Source organism: Trichechus manatus, unplaced genomic scaffold (assembly GCF_000243295.1).
Source record: "Trichechus manatus latirostris isolate Lorelei unplaced genomic scaffold, TriManLat1.0 scaffold00220, whole genome shotgun sequence".
NCBI lineage: Eukaryota > Metazoa > Chordata > Mammalia > Sirenia > Trichechidae > Trichechus > Trichechus manatus.
The window spans coordinates 1,179,799-1,204,390 of NW_004444156.1; the positions used below are offsets into that span (position 1 = coordinate 1,179,799).

At 43.1% G+C, this 24,592-nt stretch overlaps 1 protein-coding gene across 1 annotated transcript in view; it reads left to right on the forward strand.

Annotated features, from left to right (window-relative positions):
- The first annotated feature begins 24,286 nt into the window (after positions 1-24,286).
- The window catches only part of AADAT (aminoadipate aminotransferase), a 33,892-nt gene continuing 33,586 nt past the window's right edge, over positions 24,287-24,592 (forward strand). The window contains exon 1 of the mRNA XM_004388875.2: positions 24,287-24,389. Coding sequence (XP_004388932.1) covers positions 24,323-24,389 — 67 coding nt within the window. The 5' untranslated portion in view covers positions 24,287-24,322. The remainder of the gene's footprint in view (positions 24,390-24,592) is intronic.

Consider the following 24,592-nt stretch of genomic DNA (forward strand, 5'->3'; position numbering starts at 1 on the left):
TGGGCCATTGCAGCAGGCCCCTTAATCTGCGCTGAGCCCGGCGCGGCGTGCTGCGCTCCTACGCCCCCTCTGGTCACGAGGGCGACTGCTCAGTCCCTGCTGGGCTAAGTACTGTCCTTTCACCCATGAAACTGTAGGCCCTACCCTGGAGGGCACCAAGGTGACCCAGATGAATTCAAACCTGACTTTCTCCACGAAATGAGCAGTTTCGGGTGAGCGTAGAGTGCTGACACACATTTTTGAAGAATCACTGTGAGAGTCTCCTCAAATGTTGACAGCTACCCTCACCTGGATTCTTCTGAGCTTTCATTATGGAAGACTTAGGTTGAAAGTGTATACCCAAGGAGATGCATCTCCTTGGTTCTAGCACCTTGCCCTCCTTTCTCACAGAATGACCCTCCTCCTCACCTCCACTTTTTCTGGGGTCTTGTTCTCTTTCCCGAGTCGGTGACATGGAATGCACGGGGTCTCCCCACCTGAGCAGGTGATGAGAGATTTTGAGACGATCCCTTTTTTCCTCTTACATGGGTATAAAGGACCCTCTTATTTAAAACAAATTCAGAGCTGGATTCACTCACTCAGTAAACATTTACTGAGTCCTCCCTGGATGAGTATTGACACACTGCCAAATGGTTCTTTTCTAGATGTAAGCAGATTGGCCAGAGGGACTCTTGTGTTCCTATCTGGATATTTGAACAAGTTACTTAACCTGTATCGGCATCAGTTTCCTCACGGGCGTACTGCCAGATTAAATACGATCTCTATTAAGCTGATTAGCACAGCAGCCTGCCCGTTGTAAGAAACGCTTAGTAAATGTTAGCTGTTATTATGAGGGGTGACAGTGCTTTTGGCAAACCTTAAGGACTCAGCCTCCAAATGTTTTTGTCAACTTTAAGACAAGTGATATTCTTAGTTAATTCATGTACACAATTAAGGATCTTTTTGAGCTTGTTCTAAAAAGGGTTGCCCTTGAAGGTCTCTAAAAATTAGCTCAAGAATCTCTCAAACACATCTATAAAAGCCCTATTGTTGGTACGTTGTTAGGTGTTATCCAGTCGATTGGGACTCATAAAGTGGCCCCACGTGACAGAGTAGAACTGCCCCATAGGATTTTTTTAGCTATAATCTTTACAGGAGAAGATTGCCAGCTTTTTCTCTTGTGGAGCCACTGGGTGGGTTTGAACTGCCAATCTTTCAGTTAGCAGCCTAGTGCTGAACCATTGTGCCAACAGGGCTCCTTAAAAAAAACAAAGGCGTAGACCAAGGTTGATCATGAAGTATAATTAGAAATGTTGATGGACTGGAGATTTTGGCCTTCCCCCCCACCCCCTTCTAACTAGTGTGGTTCTAAGGTTCTCAAAACAAGCTTAAACTTCTTCCTTTTGGAAGTGGGAACCTGTTTGAGGTAAGGAGCATGGAACATTCTCAGCCACGAAAATCACTAAAGGACAGCGTTTGCTACCACATTCATACGCAGATCCCTAATTTCTATAATAGTTACTGTACGCAGGGATTTTTAAAGATGCAGAACTCATTTCTAATCAGTGGTTACACAATTCAAGGAACCAAAACTAAAGAGATTGAAGGTAATAAAATCTCTGGCTCTGGCTCTCAACCCTTAGAAAGTTTGCTCAGTTTCCTAGTTGGCCTGCCCTGGAGTTGGTAGATGAGATCATGGCTGGGGATAGTGATCAGAGCCTGCCTGATGACCGAGGCTGGAAACAGAGGCAGAGAAGTTGCCCATCAAGGCAGACTAATCGAATGCAGGGGCGCATGATGGGGTGTGATTAGGAAGTGCAAGACAGAAAACACGGCAAGACGGTGGGGAAAGGAAGTCCAGGTAAAGTTGGGGAGAGCTTACCTGTCAATCAGAAGCTACAAACTGCAGATAAAGCTGATTGCCAGAAACCAAACCGACTTTGGATGTCAAGTGCAGCAGCAGCAGGAGTTCTGAGGAAGTAAGTAGAATGAGCAGGGTTCACAGCTGAGTGCTGCCTTTTTAAAGACTTGGCTTAGGACTGCCTGAGGTTGGAATTAAGGAGGCCAGATTCTCCGGAGTCGGTACTTCTCTAGGCATTGATTAAATGCTTACTACATGCTAGCAACTGCAATGAATTTCAAATAACTGAGACAAAACCACCGTTCTTGACGAGTATGTGTTTGTATGTTGAGGGCTTAACGATTTAATGTCGTACGAAGTACATAGCAGAGGTAGGTACAAGCTGCTAAGAAAAGCAGAGAAGGTGGTGGTTATTTCTAACGGACAGGAGTTCCCGGGTGAATTAGAAACAGAAGCCTCTTTTCCTCTCATCTTCCTCTTAGGATCCTGGTCATGCTCCCAGGCTGAAAGCAAACAAGGTCACACACTGATTGTCATTCTCTACTACTTTCACTTAAAACTTAAACGGCCTTCACGTAAAGACTTGTTCTTCACTTGACAGACTTATCCCAAAGCCTTTTCCACAGTCTGTGAGGGAGTTAGGCGTCAGAACACCAGGTCGTTCAAGGAAATTTTACGCAATGTCCTAATTTGTAGGCATTGGGGGCTAGACTGGAGCCCCCGTGGCGCCTTAGTTAAGAGCTCGGCTGCTAACCAAAGGGTTGGCAGTTCGAATCCACCAGCCGCTCCTTGGAAACCCCATAGGCAGTTCTACTCTGTCGTATAGGGTCACTGTGAGTTGAAATTGACACCAGCGGTTACAGGGGCTACACTGGTGAGACTAGTTCTGGGTGAATGGCGATGGAAAACGTGTGCATTTTGAGGGATGTGCGAGAAAGTATGTCATTATCTATTGCTATGTAACAAATTAGCCCCCAAATTTAGCAGCTTAAAACATCAACTTTTTTTATTATTATTATTGTGCTTTAGGTGAAAGTTTACAGCTCAAGTCAATCTTTCACACAAAAATCCGCACACACGTTGTTAAGTGACAGTAGTTACGGTCCCCACAATGTGACGGCACACTCCCCCTTTTCACCTCCGGTTTCCTGTGTCCATCCAACCAGCTCCTGTCCCTTCCTGCCTTCTCATCCTGCCTGCAGACAGGAGCTGCCCATTTGGTCTCGTGTATCTGCCTGAACCAAGAAGCACACTCCTCACGAGTATCACTTCATGTTTTATAGTCCAGTCCAATCTTTGTCTGAAGAGTGGGTCTCGGGAATGATTCCAGTTCCGGATTCACAGTGGTTCCAGGGCCCTGGCTTCAGGGGTTCTTCCAGTCTCAGAACATTAAGTTAACACACCAGCATTCATCTCGCAGTTTGTGTGGGTCAGGAATTCAGGAATCGTTTAGTTGCCTCAGGGTGTCTCAAGAAGTTACAGTCCAGATGATGGCAGGGCTGCAGCCCTGTGAATGCTTGTCTGGGACTGGAAGATCTGTTCCAAAGTGGCTCGCTGACATAACAGTTGCCAGAAGACTTTGTTCCTTGCTGGCTATTGAGAAGAAGCCTCAGTTCCTTTCTACACGGACCTCTGTGTAGGGTTGCTTGAGTGTCCTCAGACATGGACAGCTGGCTTGCGTCAGATTGACTGACCCAAGAGGAAGAGGAGGAGGCCGCAGTGCCTTTTATGACCTAGTCTTGGAAGCACGCCCTGCCACTTCGGCCATATTCTCGTCAAAAGAAAACTTTTACCAGTATTATAATGTGGAATATTATTTGGTTTATAGATTTATGAACTGGGCAGCACTATTTCCAGCACAACTAGAAAAGTGCTCCCCAAACAAAGACAGACTGGGGGTTATAGAGATTTAAAAAAAAAAAAATAGGGAAGATGCTGAACAAATATTTTTCTTATACTTTGAAGTTACAGCTGTTCATTAATTTTATCACACTATCAGGTCATCCAAAAAGGCAGGGTGTGCAAAGGAATTAAAATTTAAACTGATCAGCATAGCAGTGGGCCTGTTAGGTGTCTAACTTGGAACATTTCAGCACACACATAAATTAAAATCAGGTGCAAGCTGAAATGTTTTGTGCCTATCAAGGAGACCAACCAAAAACCTGTTGACATCGAGTAGATTCTGACTCGTAGTGACCCTGTAGGACAGAGTAGAAGTGTCCTGTGGGGTTTCCAAGGCTGTAGTCTTTACGTTAGCAGATTGCCACATCTTTCTCCCACAGAGCAGCTGGTGGCTTCGAACCGAAGACCTTTCAGTTAGCAGCCAAACACTTAGCCACTTCCCACCAGGGCTCACTCTTAAGGAGTTCAAAGGAGACAGGAAGTTGGCATGAGGGCCCCGGAGTGAGTCTGTCCAAGCCCAAATTCCAGTGAATCTGGGAAGGAAAGAAAAGATTTAACTTAGCGAGTCGTGAACTACAGCCCACACTCAAGGCAGTCCATTTTTGGAGTCCCTTTTGAAGTAAGAATGTCACGTAATTTGTGGATATATTTTAAAATCACCACAGAAAGAAAGCAGGATTAGGTAAAATTAGAAATATTGGTCATGGTAGTGGAATAAGATTAAGGCAGAAATCAAGTCACAGGGATCTTGACATAAATACCAGAATCAGGCACTAAAACACTCGCCTTTTGAGTGCCTTCCATCCTGAGGGGCTCATCTTCCGCACTGTATCAGACAATGTTCCACTGTTATTCATAAGGTTTCCACTGGCTAATTTTTTCAGAAGTAGACTGCCAGGTCCTTCTTCTTAATCTGTCTTAGTCTGGAAGCTCAGCTGAAACCGGTCCACCATGGGTGACCCTGCGGATATTTGAAATACCAGTGGCAAAGCTTCCAGCATCACAGCAGCACGCAAACCACCACAGAATGACAAAGTGACAGACGTGGGGAAAACGTGCAAGACAGGAGAAACTGAGTCATTAGACAGCTGAGGCAGTTTATCAACGACACTGAACAGAAGAGAAGTTTTTATATATAAAAAGGTAAATCTCCTGGGGGAAAAAGTTGTACCAGCGAGGGCACCTTTCTAATTTCAGATATTCTATTTTTCATTTTTAGAATTTCCCTTCTGTTCTTTTATAACGTTTCTCTTTTTGAGATTTCCTTTCTTTTCATGTATTGTGAGAATATTTTCCTGAATTACTCTAGGCCAGGGTATACACCAAATGATAGACTTTGTGCTAGCTATAATTGTTGCTTTAGCATAGTTTGAATAGTTGCTTTCAAATCCTTGTCTGCTAATTCAAACCACTGGGTCATCTCAGGGCTGATGTCCCCTGATGGTTTTCCTTTCAGTCTTCAGACTGAGTCACATTTTTCTTGTTCTGTGTATGCTGAGTAATTTTGAATTCATCCTGGGCATTGTGAATGTTATGTTGTAGAGAATCTGGATTCTTTTTATTCTTCCAAAGAGTGTTGACATTTTTGTTTTACCAGGCAATGAACTTGGTTGAAATCAGACTGTAATTTGTCTCTCGAGCAGCAGCTCAACTCTCAGTTCGGTTCTTTTACCTTCGTCTGGGTTGCAGTGATTAAGGATCAGTCAGAGACTGGGGCAGAATTTATACACTGAATTCGGGCTTCCTCCTCTCAGGCTTTCTCATTTCTGTACTTTGCCCTCTTTAATTTCGAGTGTCTGTGGTTGCTCTATGGAGCCCTGGTGGCATAGTTGTTAAGAGCTCAGCTGCTCACCAAAAGATCAGCAGTTTGAATCCACCAGCCGCTCCTTGGAAACCTTATGGGACAATTCTACTCTGTCCCCTAGGGTTGCTATGAGTTGGAATCGACTCCATGGCAATGGATTTGGTTTTAATGGGTTTGGGTGGTTGCTCTGAACTCTGTCCTTTGGTTCTTTGTTGTTGTTAGGTGCCATTGAGTTGGTTCCAACTCACATACCTTATTTATCTAGTGCCGCTGTAACAGACACACCACAAGTGGGTGGCTTTAGCAAACAAAAATTTATTTTCTTACAGCGTATGAGGCTAGAAATCTGAATTCAGGGTGCCGGCTTTAGGGGAAGGCTTTCTCTCTCTGTGGGCTCTGGAGGAAGGTCTTTGTCTCTTTGAGCCTCTGATCCTAAGTGGTCTTCCTGTGACTTGGTATTACTCTTCCCTCATCTCTGCTCACATCCCTTATCTAATTTCTTTTACATCTGAAAAGAGATGGACTCAAGACACAGGCTACACTAACCCTGTCTCATTATCATGACAAAGAAAACCCATCCCAAATGGATTATAACCACAGGCATAGACCTTAGGATTTACAACACATATTTTGGCAGGACATAATTCAATCCATAACACAGACCTTAAGTATAACAGAACAAAATGTTGCCAAGTCCTGCGCCATCCTCAGAAACCTTGCTACGCTGAAGTCCTTTGTTGCAGCCACGGTGCCGATCAATCTCATTGAGGAGCTTCCGCTTTTCCTACTCACCCTGTACTTTACCAAGCATGATGTCCTTCTCCAGGGATTGGCTGGTTCTTTAGGCCAGAGAGTCTGCAGGTTTTCTATTTGAGTTAGGCACCCCATGAGTTATTGGCTTTGGCCTCTTCTCATCCTGGTGACTAAGATTTAAAGAAGTTAAATAACTTGCCCAAGAAGGTACAACTTGTAAAGAGGAAATTCCTTCTTCCAGTGTGGACTCCCTACAGATTCTCCGGGCTTCTGTTCACTCTCCAGGGCCTTCAGTTTCTCTTTTTCTCTCTCCTTCTTCTCTCTTTTACTCCCTTCCTTCCTTCTTTCCTTCCAGTATTACGTCCAGAGCTTATTTTTGTTATCTGCAGGAGGGTTGGGTCTAGCAGGAGCACACTTGGCCATACTTGACGTGGAAACCTATGACTGTGGTCCTTTTCAAGGGATGGGAGGCAGTGTAATGAGTAATTATAGCTTTGGACTCAGACTGCCTGGTTTCAAATCTTAGCCTTATCATTTTTACAAGTTGTGTCTTCTTGGGCAAGTTACGTAACCTCTTTAAATATCAGTCACCAGGCCCGTAAAATAAGACAAAAATACTACCTATCTCAGGATGATTTTGAGTACTAAATGCATACAAATTCACTTTGGAGTGTCTGAGGAGTCCCTGGGTGGCACAAAGGGTTAAGATCTTGACTACTAGCTGAAAGGTTGGTTTGAACCCATCCATAGGGACCTTGAAAGACAGGCCTGGCAATCTGCTCTTGAGAAGTTACAGCCTCGAAAACCCTGTGGAGCAGTTCTACTGTGCACGTGCGGGGACACCGTGAGTTGGAATCTACTCCTCAACAACTAACAACAACAAACAAAGGTTAGCTATTTTTATCCTCGTTATTATCAACAGTATTAATAATGATAAAAGGGGCAGCTCAGAATATTCTGAGAAATTCCACTTCGGAAGAGCTTGTCTTAAGCTGAAGAGGACTAAATCCATTGAATTAAAAACACGTAGAGAGTGTCCACCAAATGCAAACTGTGGATTGAGTTTACAAAGACAAGTAAAACATGGTTCCTATTTTTCTTTATGATAGTACTTTAGATGAAGGTTTGCAGAGCAGATTAGTTTCTCATTAAACAATTGATACCTATATTGTTTTGTGACATTGGTTGCCACCCCCACAATATGTCAACACTCTCCCCTCCTCGACCTTGGGTTCCCCATTACCAGCTTTCCTGTCCCCTCTTGCCTTCTTATTCTTGCTCCTGGGCTGGTGTACTCATTTAGTCTCATTTTATTTTATGGACCTGTCTAATCTCTGGCTGAAGGGTGAACCTCAGGAGTGACTTCAGTACTGAGGTAAAGAGTATCCAGGGACCATACTCTGCGGCTTTCTCCAGTCTCTGTCAGACCAGTAAGTTTGTCTTTTTGTGTGTGTGTGAGTTAGAATTTTGTTCTACATTTTTCTCCAGCTTTGTCTAGGACCCTTTACTGTGATCTCTGTCAGAGCAGTCAATGGTGGTAGCCGGGCACCATCTAGTTGTGCTGGACTCAGTCTGGTGGAGGCTGTAGTACCTGTGGTCCATTAGTCTTTTGCACTAATCTTTCCTTTGTGTCTTTGGTTTTTTCATTCTGCCTTGCTCCAGATGGGGTGGGAGCAGTGGAGTATCTTAGATGGCCACTCACAAGCTTTTAAGACCCTAGATACTACTCACCAAAGTAGGATTTCTTTATAAACTATGTTATGCCAGTTGAGCTAGATGTTCCCTGAGACCATAGTCCCCAGCCCTCAGCCCAGTAATTAGGTCCCTCAGAGAATTGGGATGTGTCTGTGGAGCTTCCATGACCTTGCCTTGGTACACGATTCCTATTCTTGATGAGAAAATATATGTGTGTATGTATTCAGTGGGTATTCAAGTCGACAAATAATAATAAAACAATGTGAATGGTAAAAAATAAATGTGGGTATTACATGTATAAATCACAGGGATGGGAGGGATCAATCACAAAGAGGATACAGTTGTGGCTGGGGAAGAAACATAATCTACTTTTCCTTTTTTGTCCTGACATAGGGTTCATCAATTTCAGTCCATTACCAGGGATTCTTGTTTAAGTTTATAGTCCATAATTAAATAGAGCAGCCACAGCAAGATGTTTGTCTTTCTTCCTTTCCCTAGATCATTGAAGTCTGCTTCTTAAAGGCCAACAGTGCAGTGACATGTCTGTTCCTCATTTACCATAGAATCTCCATAATCTGAGAGAGATTTAAGTTTCAGACAACCAAGTTTATGGGTGAGCATTCTGGGCTTAAACTCTGTGGTAAAGAGAGGCATGTAATATTATCCCACCCAGCCAACTATTGGACCTACAGTATGGACATAACCTCAGAGAAGAAGGAGGGATATTTGTCATTTTGTCTTTTTTTTTTTAGATACATGAAACAGGATTCAAAATGGGAAACAAGGTATTGTTTTCCTTGGCAAGTCGAATCCACAGGGGCAATGATTGATTTGATGGATATTTATTTAACATTTTCTATGTGCTAGTGGAGAAGAAATTGAAGTTGTCAACGATTTCATTCTACTTGGATCAAAAATCAACATCCATGGAAGCAATAGTCAAGAAATTAAATGCTGTATTGCATTGGATAGATCTACTGGGAAAGGCCTCTGTAATGTAGTAAGAAGCGAAGATGTTATTTTAATGACTAAGGTGTGTTTCTCCCAAGCCATGGTCTTTTCAATCATTTCATATGCATGCAAAAGTTGAATAGTAAAAAAGGAAGACAGAAGAAGAATTGATGTTTCGAACTGTGGTGTTGGCAAAGAATATTAAATAGACTGTGGAATGCCAAAAGAATGAAAAAATCAGTCTTAAAGAAATACAATCACAATGTTTCTTAGAAGCTAGAGTGGCTAAACTTCAGCTTGCTTACTTCGAACACATCATCAGGAAAGACCAGTGGCTAGAAAAGGACATCACGGTTGGTAAAGTAGAGAGTCAAGGAAAAAGAGGGAAACCCTCAATGAGATGGACTGACACAATAGTCAAAACAATGGACTCAAACATAGCAATGATCATGAAGATGGAAACGATCGTGAGGACCGAGCAATGCTTCCTTCTGTTATACAGAAAGTTGCCATGTGTTGGCACTAACGCGATGGCAACTAGCAACAAATGTGCCAGCACTTTAATAGGTGTTGGATATGCGTAGGTCCATCCTCTACCCGTATGGAGTTTAAAGTCTAACGGGAATGCTCGATGCAAAGTATTGTATTACCACAAACACTGATACTGATAAGGGCTGAAAAGAGAGGTGCTAGGAAAGTTTGTAATGGTCTAGTGATACAGTCTGGGAGAAGGGTGGTGGTCCTCCAAGGAAGTGATATTTCCATTGAGATCGAAATGTTGAGTAGAACTAGGCAAAGACAGACTAGGGAGAGCACCCCAATATCAGAAGCAGGACGTGCAAAGTCTTCCCGGCTGGACGGAGTATGGTACATTCAGGAAACTGAAAGAAGACAAGAAATTGAGGAGGTGAGAGGTGAGAGACGAAACTAAGCCGGTAGCCAGAGGTCAAACCATGTTGGCCCTTATAGGCTGTGGTCAAGAGTTTGGTCCTTCCATGCTTTCAGGAGACATAGAGGTCAATTGGCATAACAAAGTTGATTAAGAAAATGTTCTGCATCCTAGTTTGGTGAGTGGCGTCTGGGGTCTTAAAAGGTAGCAAGCGGCCATCTAAGATACATCAATTGTTCCCAACTCACCTGGAGTAAAGGAGAATGAAGAACACCAAAGTCACGAGGAAAATATTAGCCCAAGAGACAAAAGGGCCACATAAACCAGAGACTCCATCAGCCTGAGACAAGAAGAACTGGATGGTGCCCGGCTACCACCAGTGACCACCCTGACAGGGAACACAACAGACAGTCCCTGATGGAGCAGGGAAAGGGTCGGGTGCAGAACTCAAATTCTAGCAAAAAGACCCGACTTAATGGTCTGACCAAGACTGGAGGAAGCCCAGAAAGCACGGCCCCCGGCTTCTATGTCAACTGAAAACTAAAACGATTCCCGAGGCCAACTCTTCAGGCAAAGATGGGGCTGGACTGTGGGACATAAAATGGTACTTGTGAAGAGAGTGCTTCTTAGCTCAGATTCATGAGACTAAATGGGCAGCTTCTGTCCAGAGGTGAGATGCGAAGGCAGAGAGGGTCAGGAGCTGGTTGAATGGAAGCTGGAAATCGGGGGTGGAAAGGCAGAGTATGCTGTCACAGTATAGAGAGAGCAATTAGGGTCACATAACAATGTATGTATAAATTTTTGTATGAGAGACTAACTTGAATTATAAACTTTCACTTAAACTACAACAATAAAAAGAAAAAGAGTTTAGTCCTTTTCCCAAGAAAAAAGGAAATAATTGAAGGACTCAAGCTAGGGGGTGAAGATGGGGCTAGAGGTGGTATGGGAAGTACAGAAGGGTTGAAGGAACAACACGATAAGATTTGTATTTTGCCTTTAATCTGGAGGATAGAGTGAAGAAGACAAACAAGGTGGAGGGAGATTAGTTAAGAGATTACTATAACAGTCCAGTTCAGAGTTGAATTTATTTTGGTTTAGAATTGCTTGTGATTCGGGAAAAACAGAGAGACGTGGACAAATTAGGAGGTAAATTCATAGGATTTGATGGATTTAAGGGAAAACGAAGCACCAAAGATGATATTTAGGGTTCTATTTGGCAGAGCTAGGTGGGTGATGCTATTTACCATGTTAGGCAGTCACAGGGAGAGGTTTGTATTTGTGTGGTAGTATTGTGAGTTTAGAAGGACTGGCAGTGCTCCTGCTGCTTTTACATAAAGCAGGATGGCAGGGTAAAGAATGGTAGGCATTGTAATCACAAATGCTTTGAGTGGATTGGGTGAGAATGTAGGATTTGCATTAGCTTTTCCTGCTGCTTTTGCCAAGTGTCTTAGTTATCTAGTGCTGCTATAACAGAAACACCACAAATGGGTGCCTTTAACAAACAGAAATTTATTTTCTTACAGTGTACGCGGCTGGAAGTCTGAACTCAGGGTTCCAGCTCCAGGGGAAGACTTTCTTTCTCTGTTGGCTCTGGAGGAAGGTCCTTGTCTCTTTTCGGCTTCTGTACATTGTCTCTTCACTTTGTTGACTAAGTCCTTTGATGAACAAAAGTTTTTAATTTTGGTGAGGTCCCATTTATCTATTTTGCCCTTTGCTGTTCACGCTTTCGGTGTCATAGTCAAGAATCGGTTGTAAAAATTAGGACAGGAAGCATTACCCATGTATCTTCTTCTAACAGTTTTATGGTTTTAGTTCTTTGACCCACTTTGAGTTAGTTTTCATACATGGTGTGAGGTATGGGTCAAGATTCATTGTGCGTGTGTGTGTGTGTGTGTGTGTGTGTGTGTGTGTGTGTGTGTTGAAATCCAGATGTCCCAACATCATTTATTAAAAGAGACTATTCTTTCCCCATTAGAAGAATTTAATACCCTTGTTGAAAATCAATTGACCATAGATGTACTCTCAATTCGATTCCATTGTTCTATATGTCTATCATTATACCAGTCCTCCTACTTTGTTCTTCTTTTTCAAGATTGCTTTGGCTATTCAAGCCCTAACAGCCTTGCCATTCCATATAAATCTGAGGACTGGCTTTTTCTTTTCTCCAAAGAAGGCTGTTGGGATTTCGATAGGTATTGTGTTAAATCTATGGATTTCTTTAGATAGTATGAACATATTAACAATGTTAAGTTTTCTGACCCATAAGCATGGAATTTCTGTCCATCTATTTAGTTCTTCTTTAATTTCGTTTAGTAATCTTCTATAATTGTCAGTGTACAAGACTTTCACTTCCTTGGTCAATTTTTTTTCTAGGAAAACCACAATGAGATATCACCCCATACCCACTAAGATTGCTATGATTAAAAAAACAGAAAACAAGCGTTGGCAAGAATGTGGAGAAATTGGAACCCTCGTTCATTACTGGTAGGATTATAAAATGATACAACTACTGTGGAAAACAGTTTGATGGTTCCTCAAAAAATTAAACATAGAATTGCCATATGATCACTCCTAGGTATACACCCAAAAGAACTGAAAGCAGGAACACAAACAGACACTTGTACACCGATGTTCATTGCAGGACTATTTAAAATAGTCAAAAGATGGAAACAGCCTAAATGTTCATCAACAGATGAATGGATGAAAACTGTGGTATATGCATACAATGGAATATCACTCAGCCATAAAGAGGATGAAGTCCTGACACATGCTCAGAAATGGGTGAACTTTGAAAACATTATGCTGAGCGAAATAAGTCAGTCACAAAGGGACAAATACTGTCTGATTCTACTTACGTGAAATAGCTAGGATAGGCAAGTGTATAAAGGCCAGAGTTTATTAGTGGTTCCCAGGGGCAGGAGGGAGGGGCAAAGGTGGAGTCATTGCTTAGGAGGCAATAAGCTTTTGATAAGAATGATGGAAAAATTTGGAAACAAGTAAGGGAATGGTTGAATGACATGATAAACATAATTAATGTCACTGAACTGTACATGTGAAGAATGTTGAAATGGCAAATGTTTTGTTACATATATACTTACCACACACACAAAAAATTCTCTCTAAAATAGAGTAAAGTTCTTGAAGAGGCCTTGGAAGTTCCACACGATCTACCCCCGGCCTGCCTCCTCAGTCTCGTCTTCCATCACTCTGTCTCCCACTCACCCGTTCCAGCTACACTGACCTTACAGATCTCCCAATATACCAAGGTCCTTCCTCCTCCTCACTTTACACGTGCTCTTCTCTCTCCTGGAAACTCTGCTCCCTCCCACCACTAGCTTCCCCATCTATTCAGCTTTCAGGCCCAACTTTAAAGCTACTTCCTCAGGATGGCTTCAATGACCACTCCAACTTTTCCTTTGAAGTGCTATTCCCAATTGCAATTGAGTAACTACTTTTGAAATTATTTGCATTATTTATATTTCTTCTGCAAAACAGTAAATCCTACAGTATCTGCCTTGTTAACTACTTAACAGTGCCACTGTGTTACACAACATTCTATATGAATGGTGCCTCCTTCAGTTGTCAACTTAATGGCCCTGCCACTGAATTGTGGCCCTTGTATAGTGCCTGGATCACAGGGAATGCTCATTAAATATTTGTGGAATGCGGAATCAGTTAATGAAAGAATCAGAAGATAATGGAAGTCATATAGTTGGCTGTGCTCCACCAGGGAGAAAAGAACAGAGTGTTTTCTTGAAGTGTTTCAAAATGTAAGGGTCATATAGATAGAAAAAGCTAGCAAAGGAAACTGAGGCATTGTCAGAGCGGTGGAGGAAAATTAGAATACTGTAGTATCACAGACACTAATGGGAGAAAGAACTTAGAGGAAAAGAGAGTCATCAAGAATGTCACGTGTGCAGAGTTTTCAACCAAGATAAAACAGAGAAATCTTTAAATTTAGTGCCATCAAGTCATTGCTAAATTTGACCTGAACAATTTTGTGGAGCGTTTGGTGCAGAATCAAGATTGGAGTGGGCTGAAGATGAGTAAGATATGAGGAAATGAGACAGTGAGTATCTCTTCCAAGGAAGTTAATTGAAGGGGAGGAGAGAGACTGAGCAGTATCTATAGGTTGATGTGGGGTTGGAAAGAGATTTTTGGCTCACATCCAGATGGAGATATTGGCCTTAGATGGAAGGTAGGATGCTTTTTCTTTTGTAAGTGGGATGTGGGAGTAAGAGGAAAATTGATGCAAGTATAGAAGTAAAAGGATTTATCTGTTTATTTTTACAGGGAATTAGGAGAGTTTATGCTGAGAGAGAAGGGGAGTGTGGAAGGATTAGGGTCTGATGAGAAGTGAGAATATTTGAAATACTTGTTGTGAAGCCAAGAGAAGCATAATAGCATTGCTGGTATTACAGGGGCCATTGAGGTTAGGAACTACAGGTCAGGGTCAATCTGCATTCTTATTACATTTGCCTTTAGAAAGTTTATCACTTAGAGTGCAGACACAAAGAAAAAGGATAGTTGGATCCATCTAGGGTTGAGATTTTTCCATGAGCATGCAATTAGAGATCTGTGGAGCAAGAGAGTTTAGATTATTAGAATCAGAGTAGTTGAAATTTTACCTAAGAAGGATAAGAGGGAAGTGATGAAATAAAGGAGCTGATGGATAAGGAGAGAGTAGAGGTTTCCATTGACTGGAGGTACCTAGAAAGTTGGAGAACCCATGTGGTAAGAGTCGTAAGTGAGTGAGCTGGAAAGATGGGAGAATGTGGACAGAGAGTAAGATGTATGAATTAGTGATATCAGAGATATAGAGTGCTTCCCGGTGATGATGTGGTTCAAGGTGTGTCTGTAGAGTGGTAGTTAAGCTTGGAAGTGATGAAGAAGTCAAGAGCATGAGAAGTCAGGGAGCTAAATATTTTCCACATGGACAGAAAAGTCACCTCGGATGATAGCAGGACATGGCACGAAAGGAATATGGTGAGCTGGGTGCTGATGTCTTCAGTGAGCCTGGAGTTTGGTATATGACAGTGGCAGGAAAGGTGGAGGTAGAACATGCATGGAGATAGAGCACATAGCCAAAGAGCATGAGGCTCAAAGGAGTAATGCAAGAGGAGTAATGGTGTGGCGGCAGTTTTGGGAGAAAGGAGGATACCAATCTCATCATCCTATTGTAAGGTAAGTGGGGTATGGGAAGATGAGCAATTTTCACTTGAGAGAGCTACAGGGAAACTAGTGTCATTAAAGAGAGTAGCCAGGTTTCAGTAAAGCCAGAGTTTGGCAAAGCCAGATGGTGTGGAACTGAGTTTAAAGGTCCAAAAGGCTAAGTCATTTCAGAGGCTTGAGAGAGAGGGGAAGAAGGGTTGTTTGATCAAGCAGGACGATATAAAGAGCATTAGAGTGATGAGAGTGTGCAAGAGTGTAGATACCCAGAAAGTCTTGATTTTGGACAGGGATCAAGGAAAACAGGAATGTGAGTCATGGTGGTCATTATTTAGATATTCCATGAAACAGTGTTTCTTAGAACACTTGCATCAAAATTGCCTCGGGGCTTATTAAAAAGTCAGATTCCTGGGCTTTGCTCCTCACCTACTAAATTAGGATCTGACAGGAGAGGGTGAGATGATGAGAAATGGGGGGGGGGGGAACGGTGTGGAGTGGAAGGGAGGATGCTTGGGAATCTGTGGTAAACTAGGGCTGTCGAGGATGGTGGACACAGAATTCATGTGAGGCTTGAGTAGGAAGCCTATAGCTATGTTGGGGATTAATTTTTATCACGATGTAGTGCCGTTTGGACTACCACTGGGCGTGTAGCAAGCAGGTGAGCTCAAATCTCATGGTCCAACGCACAAAACTTGGGTGGCAATCGTGGTGGTGGTTCCTTCCTTGTGTAACAGCAAGTTAACATGGGTTTTAGTTTTTCTGCTTCCTCAGAATTTTGGATGAAGCTCAAATCTGAGAAAACAGTAGAGATGCCCTCTCGCATTCTAGGCACATCATAGCAGGACTCATTTTAAGATGATCAAACTTAGCCTCTGAGTATCCACCTCTATATATCCATCTAGTCTATGTAAGAGAATGAAGGGTTCTTAGACAAATGTTGAAGTGATTTCACAAGAGTGGGAAGTTCTTGGCTTTTTTCCATCTTTCCCCTACTGGGAAAGGAGTAGGTGCTCCCCTTCTCCAACCCAAGAGAGATAGGGGCTGGTTACAAGAAGAGAAGATTGGCACCTGTGGTCATGTGTGGAAACCTATCCCTTACAATGCCCCTGGATATTTGTAAGTCCAAAGCTGGGGAGAAAAGACAGGGCTCCTAGTGGGTGGTGGGTAGGAAATAATCCAGCTGTACCTGGGGGTGCTGAGCTGAATAAACCAGAGTTTGCTGGGCTGGGACAATGGTTGGGGACTCACTTGCTATATGTGAGGGTTCATTCAGGACACTAAATTTTGTCATGAAGATTGCATGTGAGGATAAATATAGTCTTAGACCAGAGTCAATCATATTTCTCTCTAAATGGACACTAGATTGTTAGAAGAATGAATAGTACATAGGAATATACAGGTAGTCCCTGGGTTATGGATGTCTGACTTAGGTACAACCCATAGTTATGAACCAACTCCTTAAAGCCTATTATATTGAAAATTTGAGGTACATACAATGGTTTATAATAACAAACGTGTGCTTCTTTGTGACACACATCAAGATATTATTATATTACTGTATTACTACACGTGTCTCTCAGTTTGTCGTACTGTGGTGACTTGTGTGTTGATGTGATAATGGAAGCTATGCCATCAGTATTTCAAATACCAGCAGGGCCATCCATGGTAGACAGGTTTCAGCTGAACTTCCAGACTAAGACAGACCAGGATGAAGGAGCTGGAGGTCTACTTCTGAAACAATTGGCCAGTGAAAACCTTATGAATTTAAGCAGAACCTTGTCTCATATAGTGCCAGAAGATGAACCCTTCAGGCTGGAAGGCACCCAAAATACGACTGGGGAAGAGCTGTCCCCTCAAAGTTGAATCAACCTTAATGACGTGGATGGAGTAAAGCTTTCAGGACCTTCATTTGCTGACGTGGCATGACTCAAAATGAGAAGAAAGAGCCGCAAACATCCATTGACAACTGGAATGTGGAATGTATGAGGTATGAATCTAGGAAAATTGGAGGTGGTCAGAGATGAAGTGGAATGCATAAAGATTGATATCCTAGGCATTAGTGACCTGAAATGGACTGGTGTTGGCCATTTTGAATCAGACAATCGTATGGTCTGCTATGCTGGGAATGACATATTGAAGAGGAATGGTGTCACATTCATTGTCAAAAAGAACATTTCAAGCTCTATCCTGTCTTAGGCTGGGTTCTCTAGAGAAGCAAAACCAGTAAAGTGTATAAATACAGAGAGAGATTTATATCAAGGAAATGACTCATGCTGTTGAAGAGGCTGGAACAGCCCAAGTCCTTGAGTCAGGCTACAGGCTTCTGCTGATTCACATAGCCTCGGGGGCTGGCATACGCAAGATCGGCAGGTCAGAGAGCAGGGCTCTTGCTCACAGGCTGGGAAGATCAATGAATCCCAAAATCGACAGATAAGACCACAGGTAAGCTGCTATCTCAAGTCCCAAGGTCAGACAAACAAGAGCCAGCTTCAGGATCCAGAGCAAGGAAAAGCCCACAAGCCTTGCCAGAATGTCCACTTATATTTGATGCAGGCCACACGCCCAAGGAAACTCCCTTTCAACTGATCGGCTACTCACAGCAGATCCCATCGTGGAGGTGATCACATTATATCAAATCTCATCATGCAAGCTATCACAACATCATACGACTGCCAAACCACATCATAACTGCCAAACCACTGAGAATCATGGCCCGGCCAAGATGACACACAACCTTAACCATCATATATCCTGAAGTACAATGCTGTCAGTGATAGGATAATATCCATATGTACAAGGAGGCTCAGTTAATACGACTGTTATTTAAATTTACCAACCAACCACTAATGCCAATGATGAGGAAATTAAAGATTTTTACCAACTTCTGAAGTGTGAAATTGATCAAACATGCAATCAAGACGCATTGATAATTACTAGTGATTGGAATGCGAAAGTTAGAAACAAAGATGGAGGATAGGTAGCTGGAAAAAATGTCCTTGGTGGTAGAAATGACGCCAGAGATCGCATGGTGGAATTTTGCAAGATCAATGACTTATTCATTGCAAATACCTTTTGTCAACAACATAAACAGTGACTATATACATGGACCTCACCAGATGGAATACTCGGAATCAAACTCTACTGTATCTGTGGAAACAGATGATGGAGAAGCTCAGTATCATCAGTCAGAACAAGGCCGGGGCCGACTGAGGAACAGACCAAAAATTGCTCATATGCAAGCTGAAGTTGAAGAAAATTAGAACAAGTCCACAAGAGGCAAAATATGACCTTGAGTATATCCCACCTGAATTTAGAGACCATCTCAGAAATAGATTTGACTCACTGAACACTAATGATCAAAGACCAGAGGAGTTGCAGAATGACATCAAGGACATCATGCACGAAAAAAGCAAGAGGTCATTAAAAAGACAGGAAAGAAAGACAACACCAAAATGGATGTCAGAAGAGACATTGAAACTTGCTCTTCAAAGTAGAGTAGCTAAAGTGAAAGGAAGAAATGATGAAGTAAAAGAGTTGAACTGAAGATTTCAAAGGACAGCTGGAGGAGACAAAGCATTATAATGAAATGCAAAAAGACCTGGAGTTAGAAAATTAAAAGGGAAGAACATGCTTAGCATTTCTCAAGCTGAAAGAACTGAAGAAAAAATTCAAGCCTCTGGTTGTAATACTGAAGAATTCTACGGGAAAAATATTAAACGATGCTAGAAGCATTAAAAGAAGATGGAAGGAATACAGAGTCACTGTACCAAAAAGAATTGGTCGACGTTCAAACATTTCAGAAGGTAGCATATGGTCAAGAACCAATGGCACTGAAGGAAGAAGTCTAAGCTGCACTGAAGGCATTGGTGAAAAACAAGGTTCCAGGAATTGAGGGACTATCAACTGAGATGTTTCAAAAAACAGATGAAGCACTGGAGGTGCTCCCTCATCTATGTCAAGAACTTTGGAAGACAGCTACCTCGTCAACCGACTGGAAGCAATCCTACGCATGTCCATTCTGAACAAAGGTGATTCAACAGAATGTGGAAATTATAGAACAATATCATTAATATCACACAAAAGTGAAATTTTGCTGAAGATCATTCAAAAGCTGTTTCAGCAATACATTGATAGGGAACTGACAGAAGTTCAAGCCAGATTCAGAAGAGGATGTGAGTGGAATGAGGGATATTATCACTGATGTCAGATGGATCCTGGCTGAAAGCAGAGAATACCAGAAAGATGTTTACCTGTGTTTACCGACTATGCAAAGGCATTCGACTGTGTGGATTATAACAAATTATGGATAACATTGTGAAGAATGGGAATTCCAGAACACTTAATTGTGTTCATGAGGAGTCTGTATATAGACCAAGAGGCAGTTGTTCAAACAGAACAATGGGATACTGAGTGATTTAAAGTCAGGCAAAGTGTTAGGGTTGTATCCTTTCACCATATTTATTCAATCTGTATGTTTAGCAAATAATCCGAGAAGCTGGACTATATGAAGAAGAACTCGGCATCAGGATTGGAGGAAGACTCTTTATGTAGAGGACGCAACCTTGCTTGCTGAAAGTGAAGAGGACTTGAAGTGCTTACTGATGAAGATCAAAGATCACAGTCTTCAGTATGGATTACACTTCAACACAAATAAAACGAAAATCCTCACAACTGGACCAATAGGCAGCATCATCATAAACAGAGAAAATAATGAAGTTGTCAAGGATTTCATTTTACTTAGTTCCACAATCAACGCCCATGAAAGCAACAGTCAAGAAATCAAATGATGTATTGCATTGGGCAAATCTGCTGCAAAAGACCTCTTTAAAGTGTTGAAAAGCAAAGATGTCACTTTGAGAACTAAGGTGCGCCTGACCAAAGCCATGGTATTTTCAATTGCCTCATAGGCATGTGAAAGCTGGACAATGAATAAGGAAGACCCAAGTAGAATTGGTATGTTTGAATTATGGTGTTGGCAAAGAATATTGACTATACCATGGACTGCCAGAAGAACAAACAAATCTGTCTTGGAAGAAATACAGCCAGAATGCTCCTTAGAAGCAAGGATGGAGAGACCTCGTCTCACTCACTTTGGACATGTTATCAGGAGGATCCAGTCCCTTGAGAAGGGCATAGTGCTTGGTAGAGGGTCAACGAAAAAGAGGAAGACCCTCAGTGAGATGGATTGATGCAGTAGCTGCAACAATGGGCTCAAATATAACAAAGATTGAGAGGATGGTGCAGGACTGGAGAGTATTTTATTTTGTTGTACATGGGGTCACTATGAGTCACAACCAACTCAACAGCACCTAACAACTTTATTATGTTAAAGATGTTTTAGTGTATCTGGAAGTGTTCTTTAATGTCTTTATGCCTAGAAAGGTACACTGTATACTGTATACTAAGACAAACATTTGACTAACTGATATTAGATATTAGGTTCTGATTTATGTACAAATTCGACTTAAATACAGTTAGGAAAGGAATTTGTTCATAATCTGGGAACTGCCTGTAGATCACTTTATCTCACACAGCTGTAATCTTTTAACTGAGAAAATGTAAGAGACATAATTAAAATAAAATTAGAACCAAGGGGCTGTAGAACTAAGTAGTAGCTCTCAGGCAATCTTCTGTGAAGTAAATCAGGACACTTATGCTAACAGATCTCCTAAGAACTAGTCTGGGGGTGTGTAACAGAGAGTTGTTTGCCATACTACAATATGGTCTCCCCTCTTCATGGGCATATGCCCCACAGTTTCAGACTATATTTCCCAGCCTCCTTTGTGGCTAGACATGGCCAGGTGATGACAACCGAACTACAGCCTGTGGGCCAGTTCTGGCCCTCTGCCTCTTTTTGCATGGCTCACAACTTAAGAATAGTTTGTATGTTAAATGTTTGAAAAAAATTAAAAAATATTTCATGACACATGAAAATTATAGGAAATTCAAATTTCAGTGTCCATAAATAAAGTTTTGTTGGAACACAAACGTGCTTATCCTTTTACTCATTGACTATGGCTGCGTTTGTGATACGGTGGCAGAGATGAGTAGTTGCAGTGGAGACCATTTGGCCAGCAGACTTCTTCCACAGTCAAACATCTGGAGGTAAAAGTTGCTCAGTGTCTTTAGCAGCTGAATAAAAGCGTCCTGCCTTGTGGCCAACATCAGATTAGAAGATGGTCTCTAAATTCAGGTGGGATACACTCAAGGTCATATTTTGGCTCTTGTGGACTTGTTCTAATTTTCTTCAGCTTCTCACCCATCTCTCAAAATGCACACGTTTTCCATCGCCATTCACCCAAAACTAGTCTCACCAGTGTAGCCCCTGTAACCGTTGGTGTCAACTTCAACTCACAGTGACCCTATACGACAGAGTAGAACTGCCTATGGGGCTTCCAAGGAGCGGCTGGTGGATTTGAACTGCCAACCCTTTGGTTAGCAGCCGAGCTCTTAACTAAGGCGCCACGGGGGCTTCAGTCTAGCCCACAATGCCTACAAATTAGGACATTCTGTAAAATTTCCCTGAACGACCTGGTGTTCTGACGCGTAACTTCCTCACAGACTGTGGAAAAGGCTTTGGGATAAGTCTGTCAAGTGAAGAACAAGTCTTTACGTGAAGGCCGTTTAAGTTTTAAGTGAAAGTAGTAGAGAATGACAATCAGTGTGTGACCTTGTTTGCTTTCAGCCTGGGAGCATGACCAGGATCCTAAGAGGAAGATGAGAGGAAAAGAGGCTTCTGTTTCTAATTCACCCGGGAACTCCTGTCCGTTAGAAATAACCACCACCTTCTCTGCTTTTCTTAGCAGCTTGTACCTACCTCTGCTATGTACTTCCTACGACATTAAATCGTTAAGCCCTCAACATACAAACACATACTCGTCAAGAACGGTGGTTTTGTCTCAGTTATTTGAAATTCATTGCAGTTGCTAGCATGTAGTAAGCATTTAACAAATGCCCAGAGAAGTACCGACTCCGGAGAATCTGGCCTCCTTAATTCCAACCTCAGGCAGTCCTAAGCCAAGTCTTTAAAAAGGCAGCACTCAGCTGTGAACCCTGCTCATTCTACTTACTTCCTCAGAACTCCTGCTGCTGCTGCACTTGACATCCAAAGTCGGTCTGGTTTCTGGCAATCAGCTTTATCTGCAGTTTGTAGCTTCTGATTGACAGGTAAGCTCTCCCCAACTTTACCTGGACTTCCTTTCCCCACCGTCTTGCCGTGTTTTCTGTCCTGCACTTCCTAATCACACCCCATCATGCGCCCCTGCATTCGATTAGTCTGCCTTGATGGGCAACTTCTCTGCCTCTGTTTCCAGCCTCGGTCATCAGGCAGGCTCTGATCACCATCCCCAGCCATGATCTCATCTACCAACTCCAGGGCAGGCCAACTAGGAAACTGAGCAAACTTTCTAAGGGTTGAGAGCCAGAGTCGGAGATTTTATTACCTTCAGTCTCTTTAGTTTTGGTTCCTTGAATTGTGTAACCACTGATTAGAAATGAGTTCTGCATCTTTAAAAATCCCTGTGTACAGTAACTATTATAGAAATTAGGGATCTGTGCATGAATGTGGTAGCAAACGCTGTCCTTTAGTGATTTTCGTGGCTGAGAATGTTCCATACTCCTTCCCTCAAACAGGTTCCTACTTCCAAAAGGAAGAAGTTTAAGCTTGTTTTGAGAATCTTAGAACCACACTAGTTAGAAGGGGGTGGGGGGGAAGGCCAAAATCTCCAGTACATCAACATTTCTAATTATACCTCATGATCAACCTTGGTCTACGCCTTTGTTTTTTTTAAGGAGCCCTGTTGGCACAATGGTTCAGCACTAGGCTGCTAACTGAAAGATTGGCAGTTCACACCCACCCAGTGGCTCCACAAGAGAAAAAGCTGGCAATCTTCTCCTCTAAAGATTATAGCCAAAAAATCCTATGGGGCAGTTCTACTCTGTCACATGGGGCCACTTTATGAGTCCCAATCGACTGGATAACACCTAACAACGTACCAACAATAGGGCTTTTATAGATGTGTTTGAGAGAGTCTTGAGCTAATTTCTAGGGACCTTCAAGGACAACCCTTTTTAGAACAAGCTCAAAAAGATCCTTAATTGTGTACATGAATTAACTAAGAATATCACTTGCCTTAAAGTTGCCAAAAACATTTGGAGGCTGAGTCCTTAAGGTTTGCCAAAAGCACTGTCACCCCTCATGATAACAGCTAACATTTACTAAGCGTTTCTTACAACGTGCAGGCTGCTGTGCTAATCAGCTTAATAGAGATCGTATTTAATCTGGCAGTACTCCCGTGAGGAAACTGATGCCGATACAGGTTAAGTAACTTGTTCAAATATCCAGATAGGAACACAAGAGTCCCTCTGGCCAATCTGCTTACATCTAGAAAAGAACCATTTGGCAGTGTGTCAATACTCATCCAGGGAGGACTCAGTAAATGTTTACTGAATGAGGGAATCCAGCTCTGAATTTGTTTTAAATAAGAGGGTCCTTTATACCCATGTAAGAGGAAAAAAGAGATCGTCTCAAAATCTCTCATCACCTGCTCAGGTGGGGAGACCCCGTGCATTCCATGTCACCGACTCGGGAAAGAGAACAAGACCCCAGAAAAAGTGGAGGTGAGGAGGAGGGTCATTCTGTGACAAAAGAGGGCAAGGTGCTAGAACCAAGGAGATGCATCTCCTTGGGTATACACTTTCAACCTAAGTCTTCCATAATGAAAGCTCAGAAAAATCCAGGTGAGGGTAGCTGTCAACATTTGCGGAGACTCTCACAGTGATTCTTCAAAAATGTGTCAGCACTCTACGCTCACCCGAAACTGCTCATTTCGTGGAGAAAGTCAGGTCTGAATTCATCTGGGTCACCTTGGTGCCCTCCAGGGTAGGGCCTACAGTTTCATGGGTGAAAGGACAGTACTTAGCCCAGCAGGGACTGAGCAGTCGCCCTCGTGACCAGAGGGGGCGTAGGAGCGCAGCACGCCGCGCCGGGCTCAGCGCAGATTAAGGGGCCTGCTGCAATGGCCCAAAGCCGCCACCAGATGGCGGCCAAGGATCAGGATCACGAGGGACTTCCGGCCCCTCCACGGCCCCTGACGAAACCGTTGGATAATCCCAGGCCGGCACCTGGGCCAAACAGGACGCTTTCTTTCGGCGACTCCCAGGCGCGAGGTCCGGAGCCCGACTCGCTGTGAATTGCTCCCGGGGGTGGCGTGGCTGCCGGCCGTCACCGCGCACGCCCGCCCGCAGGCCTTGACGGGACTCCTGGGCTTCTCAGATCTCAGCAGCTGAAGGGGAATCGCGGCGCTGGGGTGTCGGAGCCATGAACTATGCGCGGTACCTCACCGCCATGAGCGCAGCCCGCGAGCCTTCCGCCATCCGGGTCCTGTGTGAGTAGCTGGGACTGCGCCCCTCCTCCGTGCGGGCTGACCTGCGGGCCCCCAAGGAGCTCCGGGAGCCCTCTCCAAGGGTGGTGCCTGCAGCCCTCTCATGGGTACATTCATTCACCTGAGAGCTCAGGGTGCCCTCTGCATGGATGGTGCCTGCAGCCCCTCCTGGTTGTATTCATTCACCTGAGAGCTCAGGGTGCCCT